General features: G+C 45.2%; 1 protein-coding gene across 9 annotated transcripts in view; it reads right to left on the bottom strand.

Annotated features, from left to right (window-relative positions):
• The window catches only part of BBS4 (Bardet-Biedl syndrome 4), a 34,520-nt gene that overhangs the window by 4,388 nt on the left and 13,468 nt on the right, over positions 1–16,664 (bottom strand). For all 9 annotated transcript variants that reach the window (NM_001277458.3, XM_040706258.2, XM_046898968.1 and 6 more), the window contains 11 exons: positions 16,023–16,102; positions 11,073–11,136; positions 10,261–10,372; positions 9,566–9,638; positions 7,650–7,703; positions 6,324–6,451; positions 4,522–4,576; positions 3,721–3,789; positions 2,495–2,647; positions 2,210–2,381; positions 1,947–2,016 (listed from right to left, as the gene is read on the bottom strand). In NM_001277458.3, coding sequence (NP_001264387.2) covers positions 1,947–2,016; positions 2,210–2,381; positions 2,495–2,647; positions 3,721–3,789; positions 4,522–4,576; positions 6,324–6,451; positions 7,650–7,703; positions 9,566–9,638; positions 10,261–10,372; positions 11,073–11,136; positions 16,023–16,102 — 1,030 coding nt within the window. The remainder of the gene's footprint in view (positions 1–1,946; positions 2,017–2,209; positions 2,382–2,494; positions 2,648–3,720; positions 3,790–4,521; positions 4,577–6,323; positions 6,452–7,649; positions 7,704–9,565; positions 9,639–10,260; positions 10,373–11,072; positions 11,137–16,022; positions 16,103–16,664) is intronic.

Genomic DNA, 16,664 nt, shown 5'->3' with positions numbered 1-16,664 from the left:
AGCACGGCAGGGATAGCTGGAGCCATCCAGGTCTCCGGCACAGCACCTCCTTCGGGAAAGACGCAGGAGGGAAGGCTCCTACTATCGCTCAATAAATAGCAAGTGTCATCTGCAGGCCAGGGCCATCCATCCTCACTAAGTCATATGACGGCACTGCAAGGAAGAGACCATTAGAAGAAATCTGATAGCATTCATAACCATTGGATTTCCTTTAGCAGAGAAATTGGAACACTGATCCTGCAATAAAGACAAAATGCATCCCAGTCAGGCAGTTCCTAGCCTGCCAGGGAAGGAAGCCTGTGGGGACAGGGATTCAGCCACCAAGTAACTGCAGGAAACACAAGGCACATCAGCTGAACAAGGCATCACAGTCTCTGGATGTTCCTCCCAGCAGCCAGTAGCCATCAGGATTCATTTTTGCTTTGATCAGGTTTTATTTTCCTAGTAGAACTGAAGCTGCAGCATCCTGCTTCTGCCAAATCTTTAGGCAAAGTTGTGGAGCTACATTTCTATTCCTTCGCTCTGATCAAAGCGCAGAAACCCATGACTTGTGTCTGAGCGATCTTCAGATCCTGCACCCCCTGCTAGGCATGGAAGTCTGAGCAGGAAAGCCAGGCAGAGGAGTCGACTGGAGGTTGGTCAGTAATTCTGGTAGGAAGGGTCAATGCATAACTGCAAAATGCTCTCACACTGCAGTGCATTTGCAAATGTCTGACGATGGCTTGTACAGGTCTATTTCCTCTGAGGAGGCTGCTCAGACGTACTGACATTTAGAATGGATGCAGAAGCAACATTTAAATCTACTTTGCAATTTTGTTGATGCATAACTCATGCAGAACCTCAGTACCAGACGGAAGCTCTGTCCTGCACACAAGCCATGCAATTCTCAGCAAAAATCTCAGAGCATTTACAGCACCTCTTTACAAAGAGAACTGCACTATGGTGTCTGACACTAATTTCTGAAACTTGATGCTTGTTTTAATGGGCTTAGAAACTTCCAGAACTCCTTAGTTCCAGAATTAAGCCTGGCCTAGACTAGGCTGGAGGGGACAGGGAGAAGTATTTCCTTATGTGCGGCAATACAAAGCACCTCGTGGTGGCCACTGCAGATGGAAAGAGCCTGCCCTGCAGCTCTGCTGCCAGCATACATACGGCTGGGCTCAGGAGCACTGTGCTGGCTGCTCCAAAAGCATGCCAATATTTGCAGTAAGCTGGGGAGGAGCATTGCCTACTAACTAATACCTGAAAGGTAAAACATGAAAGGTAAAAAACAAAACAAAACAAAAAAAAAAGCAGACCCAGGCAGCCAAAACTATTCATAGATTTGAGACAAAACTCTGCTTTTTTTCTGCCTGAAACAATGGTAACGACCATCTTTAATACTGAAAGGCTCATTTTAACATTTCTGAAAGCAGGTGCTCTGACCTTAATAGCTAGGTTCCCAATACTGACATTGCTTGTAAAATGAAGAAGGAAGGGCTGCACCACTGTCCCTTTTATATGCTTTGTATCAGCTTCTTGCTCACATTTTTCCAGCTAAAATCTTTCCTCTGCCCAGTTCAGAAAGGCTTTATCCCAAAAGCCTCTCAGTGCTCTGTGCAGTGCTAAAGCTCAGTTACAAAATATTCTGGGATGAATGGTTTACTCAATCTGCTCCACGTTCCCAGGAAGGAAGGCTGAAATCCAAAGTCAGCATCTCTTGACTCACTAAATAAACAGCAAAATAAAAACCAGCTTTGGTTTGGTCTCAAATTTTCTTTCATTTCTCAGAGCTGAATGAAAAAAGAAGGTTTTAAAACGATCTGCACTGCTTCTGGAACAAAAAATGTTTCCCCAGTGCAAACCATTTAGGGTCAGAGCAGAGAGGGACAAAGCACGTGAAGGAAACCAGGTGCAGGAAGCAAAAGCAACATGATGAAGAACTGACCGATATAATTAAGACTTACTTGTCCAATGCCACAGCTTGCTCATAGGAACGTTTTGCATTCTCAATGTCTTCAAGGTTTGTCAGAGCAACTGTACCAAAGGAAAACACACACAGAAGGTGATGCTTCACAAGGACTTCACTTCTGGATAATACTGAATGTCATTTGTTCACAAATACAACTTGTGTCCAATACTTGCTTACTTCAGCCCAAATTTTCCCTCTGAAAAATGTTGATCTCCCAGGCTGGCTACACATCAGAGCAGGATAACAATACTTCATTACCTGCAAGAAGCATATACAGCTCTCCCATCTTGGGCTGGAAGTTGATGGCAGCACTGAGGAAGTGGAAAGCAGATGCGTACTGCTGCATCGTGAGGTGAACTAAGCCCAAATTGTACAGAATCTTCCAGTCAAAAGGAGCCAGGTAGTTTGCCCGCTTCAAGCAACTGATAGCCTGCAGCAAAGGAAGAAGTGTGCTGCACAGCAGTGCACCCAGAGAGACCTCCTGTCTGCCCCAACAGGGCTCTTGATTCATACAGGTGAAAGGAGAGAGGAAACCACACTCACAGCGACATATTTCTTCTTGCCGAAGAAGCACATCCCAATGTTGTTCCACAGGGGAGGGCTTTCAGGCATGCTGCTGATCACTGCCCTGTATTTGGAGAGGGCAACATCATAATCTCCATGGGCCTGCATCATGCTGCCAGCTGCCAATGTAGCCTTCAGGAGAAGGGGAGAGAGACCATCTGAGGGCATGCGCTTCCCCAAGCACAAGAAGGCAAGGGACAAAGCTCCTAAACTAAAGTCATCTCAAGAGGAGCTTTCCCACACATTTCCTTCTGGGTGCTGCTGAGACCAACAGTGTGGAGCTCTAGGATCTCTGAGCACAAAGTGAAGTCAGGGCAAAGAGGGACTCAGGCCTACTTCTTGCCTACTTCTTCTCAATCATAACTGTCTCAGAAACACTACAGTTTGAGAAGTGCTTAGGGTATGTTCTGGGGTGCAGGGTACCTCTAGAGCCTGAGTCTGTGAGAAGATCTATGCACTCCACTTCGTTTCACCAACAAGTACAGGCAGAAATAGTTCTGGTGTAACTTAACAGGAGAGTAAAAAAAAAAAAAGCAAGCAAGCAAAGCTAGCCTAGTTCACACCGACTGAATGATACTGCAAATTAATGGAAATATGCATGGAGGGGAAGGCAAGCGATTGCAACGCACTATATTTAAACCACACTAAGCTGGCTAAGCGATTTATAATACATCATGGTGACAAGTAAAATTTGTAAGTGTAAAGATGTTTTCACAATAGCATTTGGCTTGTATTCATGCATCAGCTGTCAACGACACATTTCCATACTGTACATTGCTAACGTTGTACAGGAGGAGAACAAGGCACAGAAATGAAGTAGCATGCCATTCATGTAGAAAGGAATGATACCTAGATGCCAAGCTCGGCTTTCCAGCCAAGGAAAAGTCACACCTGTATTCAACAGCTGGAAGCAGAGACAGGATTAACAGCAGATGGGAAAACACTACAATGGGACATCATTTGTCCCTATGCTCCCAGGAGTCAGCGACCCAGGCACAGGTCTTGGGATTTTTGAAACAGTGCCCAGAAGACTTCCATTGCAAAGAAAACTAAGTTTGTTTAAAATAGGTGCATCTTTTGGAGAAAGCTTTCTGGGCATGATCCTTTTCAGCCTCCCCAGGACATGTATGACAAAGCTTTGATGGAGTTAAGTGTTAGGAGGGTAATTCATCATCGCTCAGCTGGTTCATTTCCACTCCTGATACCTTGTAGTTGCCCTGGTCATAAGTGAGTGCCTTTCCAAGGTGTTCAAAAGCCTTCTGGTAATCGCCAAGCTGGAAAAAAAAAAGCAATGGGTGTGAGAAGTGCACCTTATAATAAGGGGTTTAGAAAAAGAACACACTTTCTGGACACCAGAATTCCTGGTTCAGTTAAAACAAGGACTCAGAAAAGTGAATTTTACAGTGCTTCTGATTACTTAACTACACACACACGTTCAATAACGTACAAAAATAAATACTAAAAATGAATTTTGATGAGCAGGATTCATTGTTCTGAGCAAAACAAAGGTTTCTGCACTGTTTGTGCTCTGACATTTCTATACGGTGAACTCAAGTTGATATTCCTCTGCTCCTTTAGCGCCCCCATAAAATAAACTGCCGTTCTGCAAATCCTTGATTCCCTCACCACAATGTCCCCAAGGGCCCCTGGTGCTCTTCACACGGAAAGAAGTCTCCCTTTCCTCTATGGTGCACTGGTGCGAACCATTTCATGGCTGCTTTTGTAGCAGATTAACTTGCTGGACCACAGCTCCAGCAGCAAGGTAACAACTGTACTTGGAGGATTTATAACAGAATGAGGGCAGCTGCCAAACAGAATTCCTGCTCTGGCTCAGATCCAGGAAATCAACTTGCTGTTAGCAGCAAGAGGAAAAAAGGAAGACAGAGAAAAAGCAAACTGTCATATGAAGTACAGAAGTGTGTGCAAGTCAATTGAAGACAGACAGAAATTAACCGATCATTTTTCAAGTAAATAAGTTCATATAAGTAGTTAACAGTTTCCAGTACCTGCAAGTAGATTAACCCCAGTTTTGTAAGGAGGTCTGTATTTTCTGGAGAAAATCTGTAATACAAAAGCCAGAGAGTTGCATTGTTTATTGGCCCCTTTAGAACAAGGTAAAAAGGGAATCACTGTGCTACATTACACTGGTAGCACACCAGGAAATTAACTGTTACTATTAAACCCAAATATTACAACAGTTACCATCACTGAGACTTCCTCTGACCAACAGAACATCTGAGCTTTCAAAATGCCTTATAGATGTTAATGGGAAGTGAAGGTAGCTCTGTGAAACAGATCTGGTGGTACAGTAAGATAATGTGGTTTTATTAATCTTCACAGCAAGCCTGCATCAGTGACCTGGAAATAGAAAATGGGATTTCCCATCATCCCTCATAAAACATGCTGTAAATCCACCGCCAGCTTCTTGGGCCGTGTGTGACAGGCAATCCTCAGTGCTTCTGATGGATTCTACATGTTCATCACCAGACTTGCAATTCACTCTGCCATACGATACCAAGCTGCGCATTGCTCACCACGGCCTTGTGCTACACTGCAATTCATGGTGCTCAGACAGGCACTACCTTGGTAGTTAACACAACCCTGATGATACACGCCGCTGTTCAGCACAGCAAGGCGTGAGAAAAACAAATCCTTAGCGTTTTCAATTACTGTAAGCAACTCCTAGACCATCATTGCTAGTTTGAGGTTCAGGCAGCAGTGTTGTGGATGCTTCCAAATGCAGCCCAACTCCCAGATGATTTGGATTAAATAAATAGGATGCAAAAGACAACAAGAACAAAAAAGTAGAAAAGGACTTTGTACGTTTGTGGCCTTACTTACATTGCTATCAAATCTTAATAAATCTAATACGTACAATCACACAGGCACCTCAACCAGAGCAAAAGCTGCACCTGGTGGTACGTACCTGGAGAGCAGCAACAGACTTTCCTGCAGCTGCTAACAGCAGGCAAAATGTCATGGCAGATGAGAAGAGAAAAACAAAAGGGAGGGAAGGGGGCACCAAGATAACTAATATAAAGCTGGTGAGATGCTTAGCAAGGATTATTTACATAATAAACATTCTAGATTAGTCCAAATGTCTACTCAACCCAACATACTGTCAGACAGCAGCCAAAAGCAGGTGTGTAAGGAAACAGCACACAAAAACAGCCAGTACAAACTGTAGATCCTCCTCTGGCTTCTGGCATGCTCCTGCTTTCCTTTACTGTTTTGCCTACATTTTAAAAGCACTGCTAAATCAGGCACTCAGGAATGCCCTAAAACAAGACAGATCAAAACTGAGAAATGGTGATAGGGTGGGAGAAACTCACCATGCACCAGCCCATCTCCTTTCTGCCTACTCACTCTCCCTCGAACACAAATCACTCCAAGCAAAAACAGCATGTGAAACCCAACAACTGATTTTTGAGAGACTGTCAGGGTTAGATAGACAGCTGGGGTGAAATCTTTTCGGTAGATAAGCCTTTGGGATTTATGAAGTCAGCTTGAGATATGTTTGCTCCCAGGCATTTCTGTCCATTTGTTTTCCACTTTTTCTTGGCAGACCTTCAAACAGCTACCTTCTTCCCTGACATGTTGTCAGCAGGAGGAGGACTACAGCTGAGAGCAAAGACAGCCGAAGAGCTCGGAAAGTGCTTGCTTTGCACAGAGACACTAGAACCCCCATTAACTTTTTAATTGTGCCCTCAATTCAAATCTAAGACACCATCAAATTCCTCCTGGAGCACAGATAGATAGCAAAAAAAAAAGTGTGCGTGTATATATATATATATGTGTGTGTTCTTACTCTACTGCTTTCTTATAGACTTCGATGGCTTTCTCAGTCTCCCCCTCCAAGAGGTGAATTTTTCCCAGCATCATGTAAGTCAGATCATGTCTGTTCATCTCCAGGGCATTGTTTAGCTGGTCTCGTGCCTAAACACACAACCACAGGGAATAAAAACATAATCAGTGATTACAGAGCAAAGCAACAGCCCAAGAGCAATCCAGAGCAGCTAGGGAAAGGGAACAGCTAACACCCCCTGAGCTCAGAGAGCCCTGCTAGCAAACCCAACCCCACTAAGGGTTGAAACAAATTCTGCATCAGGAACCACGTGCTTTTTGGGACAGAAAAAACCAAGCAGCATGCTTTAAGCGAAAAGGAGAGGCAAGGACCTCCCAAAGAAGAGAGGATCAGAGTTCCTGTGTTTGAAGTGGTAAGAGATTCAGCTTCAGATTTGCTAGGTTAACACCTACGTTACAGGTACATTACAGTTTATTCCTTCTACAGTGCTTACTCCAGCAGCAAGCACAGATTGCCAAATCAGCCAGCAGAATGAATCACCTCAGCCCAGGGACCAAAACTCCACTTGAAATTCTTTACTGGCTACAAAGCATGAGCAGCACTGCCCACACTCCAGCTAGGCTACTCTGTGTCTTTTACTCTTGGCTTGGTGCAAAACCAGCTTCAAACACTGAAATAAATCCTGCATGTGGAGGGCAGGGAAAGAGGTGTGAGCTACACCTCCAGCATGCAAACTCCATAACTCACTGAATCCTGCCAGAAACACGGGGCAGCAAGTTCTCCTTCAAACCAAAGAAACTCTGCACAAGATGCAGCAGTTTGAGCTATATATTGGGGAAGCAGCTGGGGTCTCAACCATTGCACTTCTCTTGCTTCCAGAGGATGGAACTGGCATTGCCACGTCTCACAAAACGAGCAACGCTTACCACTCTGGTTTTAAAAGGCTCTGAAACAGAGGCAGCTCCTTGTGGAGCACAGCTAGTTTCCCACCTAGTTTGAAGCAGCTCTTTGAGGTTCCTTGACCATTCTCTTTAAAAACACAAACGCTCTCTGAAAAATCCTACTTCAGAAAACACCTCCTGTCCAGCTACAAGGCTAAGCTCAGGTTCACTCTCATCCTAGCTCACAGTTTTTCAGCTGATTCAGTAATTCAACACACAGACGAGAACAAACACAGCTCACAATCTTTTGATTTCAGAGATGAACACTGAAGCAAAAAGCTTCTTTGACACCAATAGTTGCAAAGGATCCACTTGAAACTACCAGAGTGACACTTCTGGGAGCCCTGTCTCCCATTTGTCAGGTAGGTAAGATGAGCATTTACATTACCTTGTTGAAATGTTTTAGGTACATGTAGCACACACCCAGGTTGTGGCTGATCTCCTGTAAGAAACAACACAAAACCAAATCAGCATGAGGTTTGAGATGCATGCTACATAACCTACCACTGACAGTAGTCATCGCCTACCTAGACAGGGAGACCTCTGTACCTTCCCACAAGCTTGCTTTGTTGTTCAAATAATCCTATGAAATCAAGCTGCTTCAGGAACCTACAGAGCTTACGTGTGATGGCACACGCGAGACTACAGCTTCACGGAGACTGAAGCACAGAATGATGAAGGTCTCTTTGGAGAACAAGGAGGAAAGGCTGTTTTCTGACTCAGTTCCCAGTGAGATCTCTGAAGCTGACACCTGCTGCCCTTATAGGTGGCACCTCACCTACCTGTACACTCACAGAGATCTGCACAACACGGCGTTCGGCTAAACAAATGATCTTTAAGGTCCCTTCCAACCCAAGAAACAGAAGTCAAGCAGCAAAAGGGCTGAAATCCAGGATCTCGGGCAGTTTAAACATGTTTGCAACACAGTTGGAAGATCACTTTGGCATCTTAAACACACTGGTGACACTTCAGGAAACCATCACACCTCTAATTCATTGCCAGCAGTGTAGCCATCAAGCTACCTCTCATCTTCCTCACCCTGGCACATCCTGGGGAGCTGAAAAGCAGGGTCCATGATTCTTCGTTTCTATTCTGGCAACCTTCATCAGTTTAGACAGCCCTGACCTTTAATAGGAAACTCTCTTATGTACCCATTAACCCCCTCAGAACGATACTTTCCCCAGTGCAGTCTCTCCATCGGTGGAGAACAGTAATGAATCAAAGAGCTGCTCCTGCTTACTGCGGCTTGTAGAACAGAACACCACAATGGAAGAGCATAGGCTGGCCCTACTGCCAGTACTGAGCCAGCTGTGGGAAATAACTGATCAAAACTCCCACTGAAGTCTGCCTGCTGTGGCTGTGAATAAGGCTACAGCCATGCCAAGCACATACTACAGGCAGCCAGGCCAGCTAAGGGAACAGAGACTTCACAGAAGATCCATGACAAGGTTTCCAAGTTGACTGGCACAGGATGAGTTGACAGGAAGAATAATACCAAATGTATCCTTGCAGCAAGCCTCAGTTGTAGATCTACTGAGCACCAAAAGCAGAGCTAAAGTCAGCAAGAGCCTGATGTCTTAGCAAATAAGAACACATGTAGCAAGTCTGTCTTAGAAACAACACTTCTGCAGGCAAAAGAGTCACCTGCAAAAGACTGTCCACAACTAACTGAAAGCTGTGTCCTCTCTCTTCTCACCTCCTATCACACACTTCCCTCTGCAATGTTCTCCCTTAATGCTTTTTTCCTCCTGAGAGGAACAAGCTAATTTAATTATTGCTCCTGTAGTTATCAGCCTATATTTTTGCAAAGCATGTAATGCTTGGTAGATAAGAAGTAACTCTTTTAGCTAACTTGAGGGTAATCTTCTTCATTTTTTGCATTATGAAAGGATTCCCAATTACTCAAGCAAGTTTTAATGATAACTGGGTGTTTAATGTTGACAGAGGGAAGCATTTTCCATACCTTCCTTAAGGTAATTTAGCTCTTTGTGCTATAAATGGCTACATTAATACTGATAGCAAAGTTCAAACATGTTGCTTGATCGCCTGTTTGTGCCCCAGGACAAGGTGTGGGATGTGTAGTTTGAAATCTGCAGGCTGGAACCCTCAAACCAGAGGGCACAGAGCCTCAGTGCTCAAGAGCCCATGCTATAAGGTGATGCCTCTCGGCCCTGCAGCTCGCCATCTGCTCACAGTGCAGGCAGCATCAGCTCATGTCTACTTGGAATGCATCTGCATCTGTTTTCAGAAAGATGGAGATCCACCTGTATTGTGCAGTGATCTGCAAAGCAACAAAACACTTACCCAGTCCTTTTCATCAAGTTTAGCTGCTTCGTTGTACACTTCAATGGCAGCCTTGTGTTTCCCCAGAAGAAACCTGTGAAAGCATTTCCATTTTTACTTTTTTCTTGCTTTGAAACCCTGCTGTGCAACTACTGTCACCTTTGCTACTGAGAAATGACGCTATTTGCTAGTTCTCCAGAGACCAGAGCGAGAAGCCCTGAGAAGTTTGCAATCTGAGCAATAAGTCAGCACTGCTCCTTTTCGGGGCCAAGGTCATCAATCCCGCGCTCCGTTACGTGACTGGAGATGCAAAGAATGAATTCACAACCTCAATCGTCCGCCTTTGTCTCAAAGGGAAAACGCAGGTGATCAAAAGCAAATAGCACACTTGGAGACAGAAAGGGGTCTGCAGGGCAAGTTTACATAGCTCCTGGCATCACCTTTAGCTCTGGATCTGGAAATTGGTGTGCTATTTGTCTTGCTTAAAGGACAAATGAAAAAAAAAAAAAAAAACCAAAAACAAAAGCAGCCAGGCAGATAACAGAGACTGTGCTTTAAAGGGTAGCCCACGTTTCTGGAAAGCAACTCAAGTGTTGATAAGGAGGAAGCATGCTTGGAATTAAGCAGCCAGGGATTCTGCTTGATGCCTGGGAGAAAAACAAAACGTGGAAGGTCCTGGGTGGCACATCAAAGTGAAACAATCAAACACCACTCACAGCGATCGCGCCACCTGCTTGAGGTTGTCAGCACTTCGAGGGTTCAGAATGGAACATGTCTGAAAGAGTTCAAGAGATTCTTGAATTTTCCCCTCCAAGCGAAATATCAAAGCTGTAAGAAAACATATACCAGGCAAATTAGTCCATTATCTGCAGGAAAAGTGTGTCTCTGACAGCAGGGCAAGAACACAGTACAGATACATTATAACAATACTCATTTGGTCTTTCCCCTTCTCGCAGCAACTTGAGGCAGAAGGAAAACGCACACATAGGATTCATGCTTGCTTGGAAACATTTCTGTTCTTTATGGTTTAGGCATCTTAAAACCCTGGCCAAGTCTTTGTTAAGATGCAGTTTGGATCACTGTCCTCCTAATTCTACAGGCTGCAATATGTCCTTGGCCAAAAATTCCCTGTTTTCTCCCACCAAGTTCTGGGGACACCTCGTAGAGGATAGAGGGCGGACAGGAAGAGGAAGATACTCATAGAGTAAGATGGGTCACCCACGGCACAGTGCTTTAACAGAAAACAAACGTCCGTAACACATTTCACAGCACACAGCGAAACACAACCCAATGGAAGAGCAGTGCATCGATGGCCAAGAGCCCACAGCCCAAGGAGGAACTGAAGACAAACTCATCAATGCAGAGAAAACAGAAAATCTACTCTGTCCATTACAAAAAGGGCCAGACATATTTACATATGAATTTTGTAACTGTTTCTTTCATTTGTCCCCAAGTGTTCTCTGTACCTGGTATCAAAAGTAACTGGCTTTAGCCAAAGGAAGCCTTTCAGAGGCCTCACATGCCATACCTTGAACATAGACAGCATATTCGCACCTCCCATGGGACTCCTGGAGCTGCTCTTTGATGACAGCCTGAAACAAAGAAGTGCAAATGTACACGGCAAATGTAACCTCAGTCTCTAAAACACTGATTAACCTAATTTTGTGCTTGGAAAAATCAGCACTAAGATAGAATTTGCAGCAAGTTTTTGCAATTTACTGTAAGAAAACAGTACAAAATTGGTAAAGTTTCAACATTTTTAACAAAGCTAATGAAAGGGATTGTGTTTCAGTTACAGAAACTGCAACCACAGAAATAACAAAGACACAGGACTGTGTTTGGGACAAGAGTGCATGTAAGAGTGCAAACTGGTCAATGCTTGAGAAGAGCACAGTGCCAAGAACACTGCAGGCCTGGCAGCATTTGTCTGCTCATTCCTACTGCTAAAGATAATTACATATCACCTGGGGAAAACATTGCAAGAAATCTATGAAAGCATCCTCTGTTGATAACAGCATCTACTCTAAGCCCTTTGTGAAAAAATAAATTGAACTGGAGCAACTGTAGCTGAATTAATGGAAGCTGAATGAACTAACGAAGAGAGCATGGGGAAAGAAGGGAAGGAAAACTGATGAAAATGTAAATTCTTCTTGTCTGCATCTATAAAGCTAACAGTTTAGGTGTTGTCTGGCTCTATTCCATAGTCACACATGACCTGAAATTGTAAAAGAAGCCCCCAAAAAAGTGATTTCTGGGAGGATGCAAACTGGGACCATGAAGCAAACACACTGCTTCTGCTCTCTGAGCCTCCTCCTTTGCTCCAGTGTAGAAGAGACAAAGGGGCGAAGGATTCCTGTGGGCTAGCAATAACCTGCTGCTCATGTGGCACTTCTGCCAAGTGTGTGCTCCATACCTCTATCCCCCCTGCCTCTGAGACAAATATAAACAAAAAAAAAAAAAAAAGAAGGGAAATTGAACCTCAAACGCAGCACATACAAGGAAAGCAGGGTGAAGGCAAGGAGACTTATTACTGAGCAGCCTCCCTCATAAAAAGAAAATTAAACAGAGGAAGGAAAAGAAAGCAGCAGCCAGGACTGCTCTTCCCCTGGGGTATACACCTTCTCATCTCCTAGCCAGAGCCCTCCACACGCCTGCATTTCGATCTTCACAAAGCACTTTGCTATCAGACACTCGGCTTGGACACAAGCAAGCACCTCCTGAATGCAGATACACTACATCGTTCCATCGGCACAAATCCAGTTTCTCAGAGCAAGAGAGGGCAATAGAGAGCTACCTTTTAGAGGGAGCTGATTAATTCTTTAAACCCTAAAAATCCCACAGCGAAAGGCCTGGAGCTGAGAAGGATGATCTGTAATCCCAGCGTTTCCTCCCAAGTTTATTTAACTGGCTGTCAGAATTCAGATGCATTGGCAGGAGACCAACCAGCATGAGCGATTTTAATTAATTAAAAGCATCTGGTAATTTTAATATTTCTTCCCTCACACATAACAGAAGATTTCTGTTGTAAAAAATACAGCTAGAGGGGAAGAGGCAGGACTGAGGCTGTGAGCAGAACACGTGGTTTATTAGCTTTGCATGCGAAGCCGAGTGATGATGACTGCTTAGCAGGACCGGTCCCCACGGTCTCCAACATCACCCCACAAATCCCGTGTCCCTGACTGCACTGCAATAGCAAGGGCTGCTGCAGTCCCCACCCTGGAGGATATCTGCTTTGTGTCCCACTGAGCAGCAGAATCAAACAGTCTGTTATCAATCTGCCTCCATAATGAGCACCAAAACTTGTCAGAAGCCTGGCAACACCAGAGCAGATGGAGTGGCACTGTAAGGGTTAAAACCAATTCAACCCTTTGAATTTTGGGGATATGATGTTGGCAAACACTATTTCCTAGGTGTTTTACATCACAGGCAAGTAGGAGAGCTAGAGATGATGCATCTGAAAGCAGTGAGTGGGAAAAAGGGGCTAACGATAGAAAATGTAACTGCATCACAGGTCACTCATTTCTTAAAAAAAACTAACAGACTTGAGTGAATACCCAAACTGTATTGAAATTTTAAGATTACAGCAATGTCAGGCTGTTAGTTTTTGAAGATATTAGCCCTGAACACATATAAAAACACTGGGGGCATCCTGCTCAGATCTGAGACCCACAGAACAGCAGTGAGAGAACTGGAGGCCCTGGAGGACTGCTCAGCCCGTCCAAGAGCGGGCTGCCTTTGGGACACAGCCACCTCTGAAGACCAGAAGGATCCAAGCATGTTCTTAACTTCTCTGGGACAAATCCAGGCCTCTGAGCACACATTCATCATGTCTGGGCAGAAGGATGGAAGGTGATTTAGCCAGCTATTGTCTGGTGCCAAAATCTCCATTTTTCCCCATATTTTGCTTCCTTTGGTGACTGATGAAGACTTGAAGAAGTCAGTGTTCCCTTTGGAGCATCCACGTGGATGTTCCCTGTTTCCCCAAGCTGTACACTTTTTCTGCACACCACAATCATAGAATCATGGAATGGCCTGGGTTGAAAAGGACCACAACGATCATCTTGTTCCAACCCCCTGCTATGTGCAGGGTCACCAACCACCAGACCAGGCTGCCCAGAGCCACATCCAGCCTGGCCTTGAATGCCTCCAGGGATGGGGCATCCACAGCCTCCTTGGGCAACCTGTTCAGTGTGTCACCACCCTCTGGGGGAAAGACTTCCTCCTAATATCCAACCTAAACCTCCCCTGTCTCAGTTGAAAACCATTCCCCCTTGTCCTATCACTGTCCACCCTCGTAAACAACCGTTCCCCCTCCTGTTTATACATTCCCTTCAAGTACTGGAAGGGCACAGTGAGGTCTCCCCAGAGCCTTCTCTTCTCCAAGCTAAACAAGCCCAGTTCCCTGGATCTTTCTTCATTGGAGAGGTCCTCTGACCATCTTAGTGGCCCTTCTCTGGAACCACTCCAAGAGCTCCACGTCCTTCCTGTACTGGGGGCCCCAGGCCTGGATGCAGTACTGCAGATGGAGCCTCACAAGAGCCAAGTAAAGGGGGACAGTCACCTCCCTCTCCCTGCTGGCCACCCCTTTTTTAATGCAGCCCAGAAGTTGGCCTTCTGGGCTGCAAGCGCACACTGCTGGCTCATGTCCAGCTTCTCATCTACCAGGACCCCCAAGTCCTTCTCTGCAGGGCTGCTCTCAAGGAGATCTTCCCCCAGTTTGTACAAATACCTGGGATTGCCCCAACCCAATGCAGCACCCTGCACTTGGCCTTACTGAACCTCATTAGGTTTTCATGGGCCCACTTCTCCAGCCTGTCCAGGTCCCTCTGGATGGCTTCCCTTCCCTCCAATGCATAGACTGCACCACTCAGCTTGGTGTCACCCGCAAACTTGCCGAGGGTGCACTCGATGCCACTATCTGTGTCATTGATAAAGATGTTGAAGAGCACCGGTCCCAAGACCAGCCCCTGGGGGACACCGCTTGTGACCGACCTCTACCCTCTGGTAGAGACCCATTGATCACAACCCTTTGGCTGTGTCCAGGCAGCCAATTCCTAATCCACTGAATAGTCTATCCTTCAAATCCACACCTCTCCAATTTAGAGAGCAGGATGTGGTGAGGGACCGTGTCAAAGGCCTTGCAGAAGTCCAGGTAGATGACATCCACCGCCCTTCCCCCATCCACTGAAGCCGTAACTCCATCATAGAAGGCCACCAGATTGGTCAGGCACGATCTGCCCTTGGTGAAGCCATGCTGGCTGTCCCAAATCACCTCTTTATCTCGCATGTGCCTTAACATAGCTTCTAGGAGGATCTGCTCCATGACCTTTCCAGGCACAGAGGTGAGGCTCACCGGCCTGTAGTTCCCCGGGTCTTCCTTTCTCCTTTTCTTAAAAATCCTATATCCCATCATGGCAACAGCATACGAACAAAACAGGGGACCAAAAAGAAGCAGAAAAGGACAGCAACTTTCTATTTAGATTACCAATCCAACTTTTGTTTACATCTATTTAAACCAAGATCTGAGAGGAAATGGCTCTGCTGATGATGCAGCCCTCCAGCTTCATTAATTAAGCTAAATGTGTTTCTTCTGGCCTGCCACTCTCTTAAGCACCCCCAAGAGCTTTCCAACAGAGAGAGACAAGTCCTGGCCAATCCTAGTGTTTCAAGAGGATAGAAGTATTTTCAGATCTACTTTGCACATAATGAAAACAAACAGACAACTCCTACAGCCCTCCTCCCCACCCACTGGCACATCCCCTTCAATACCTTGTGTTTTTGTCAGGAAAACACAACATTCAATAAACTTACTATTTTCATAGCCCATTTACTGTTACAACCCCAAATCAAACAACCCCTTTCAAGCTATACACTAAGCCCAGGAGAAATCAAAGGGTGCAGTGCTGTGCCATGCAAAATGAAAGAATTTCCTTCTAGGATAGCCAAGATGTATTTTAGAGTAGGTAGAAATGTTTTACCCAATTGAAGTGCTTTTCATAGCAGCTCTGTAGTACCCTTGAGAGACCTGCACTACGGAACTGCCTTATAATCAGTTTGGAAGACATCACTCAACTCCTGGAACAAGGAAAGTTTGCAGATCTTTCATTCTTACTGCTTCCAAACCTATCATCGCCAGCTCATGGACAGCTCTAGAGAAATGCACATATGAATCCTGAACACGGCTGAGGAATTAAGAAAATCAAAGCCTTGTCTTAGCTGTTTCTCTCTTGGTCCCCTTAGTCCAAGAGAAGTCAGGAGAGCGGGTGGTTAGGACTTGGCCTTACTTCAAACTAGGGATGTTATTTTGACAACATACAGATTCATGCGAAAGGAGAGGACCCTGGGGCCCTTTGTTGGCTCACCAGGTGACCTGGGACACCCATCACAGCACAGCTGGCTCTGACCTAGCATGAAAACTGCCATTTCCTAACAGCAGTAAAAATCCTTCCTGGTGCAAAGTCTCAGAAGCAACTCCTACCTTGCACTCGTCGTACTCTCTGCGAACATACAGCAGATAGATGAACCAGTTCCTCCTCTCCAGGACGGGTATCTCCGGCACTGCAGGTACAACATTAGCAGAACACACAAAATCAGATTAATCAGCAGAGAATGAGAGCAATTCTGAACTGCCTCGTCTGCAAGCACAATACAACTAATTTGAAAACAGCAACTGCACCCATCAGTGCAATCAATATTGAAGCCTGCAGTCTGGACATACAACCAGTGCCCAGTTGCATTCTATTTCTCAGAATGATGGGTAAAATGCACTGCATGAGACAGAGACACTACACAAGGCCCCTCAGCTGAAAACAAAAAGCTACCACCTCTAAAGGCTCAAGGCATCCACTCCTCCTGGGGCAGTTATGGGAGCCAACTGCACCAAGCAGCAGCACGTTGACTACATTTTAATTTAACACTCATGCTGATTTGATGAGATTGGTTCCAATTTGGTACACAAGCAGCAGCTTGAGGGGTGTTAGTTAGATTGGTACTTTGGAGATGAGGCAGAAGAACCAAGCTTCTTAAAAATCAGTTTCTAGGAGAGAATGAGAAGGAAACTGGCAACACACACAAAAGGAGACTTTGGAGATGCTGCCATTTGCAAGGTGTGAGTAACTTT

Source organism: Gallus gallus, chromosome 10 (assembly GCF_016699485.2).
Source record: "Gallus gallus isolate bGalGal1 chromosome 10, bGalGal1.mat.broiler.GRCg7b, whole genome shotgun sequence".
Lineage (NCBI taxonomy): Eukaryota > Metazoa > Chordata > Aves > Galliformes > Phasianidae > Gallus > Gallus gallus.
Note: the sequence above shows the minus strand (reverse complement) of the source record. Positions and strands in the feature narration are given on the sequence as shown.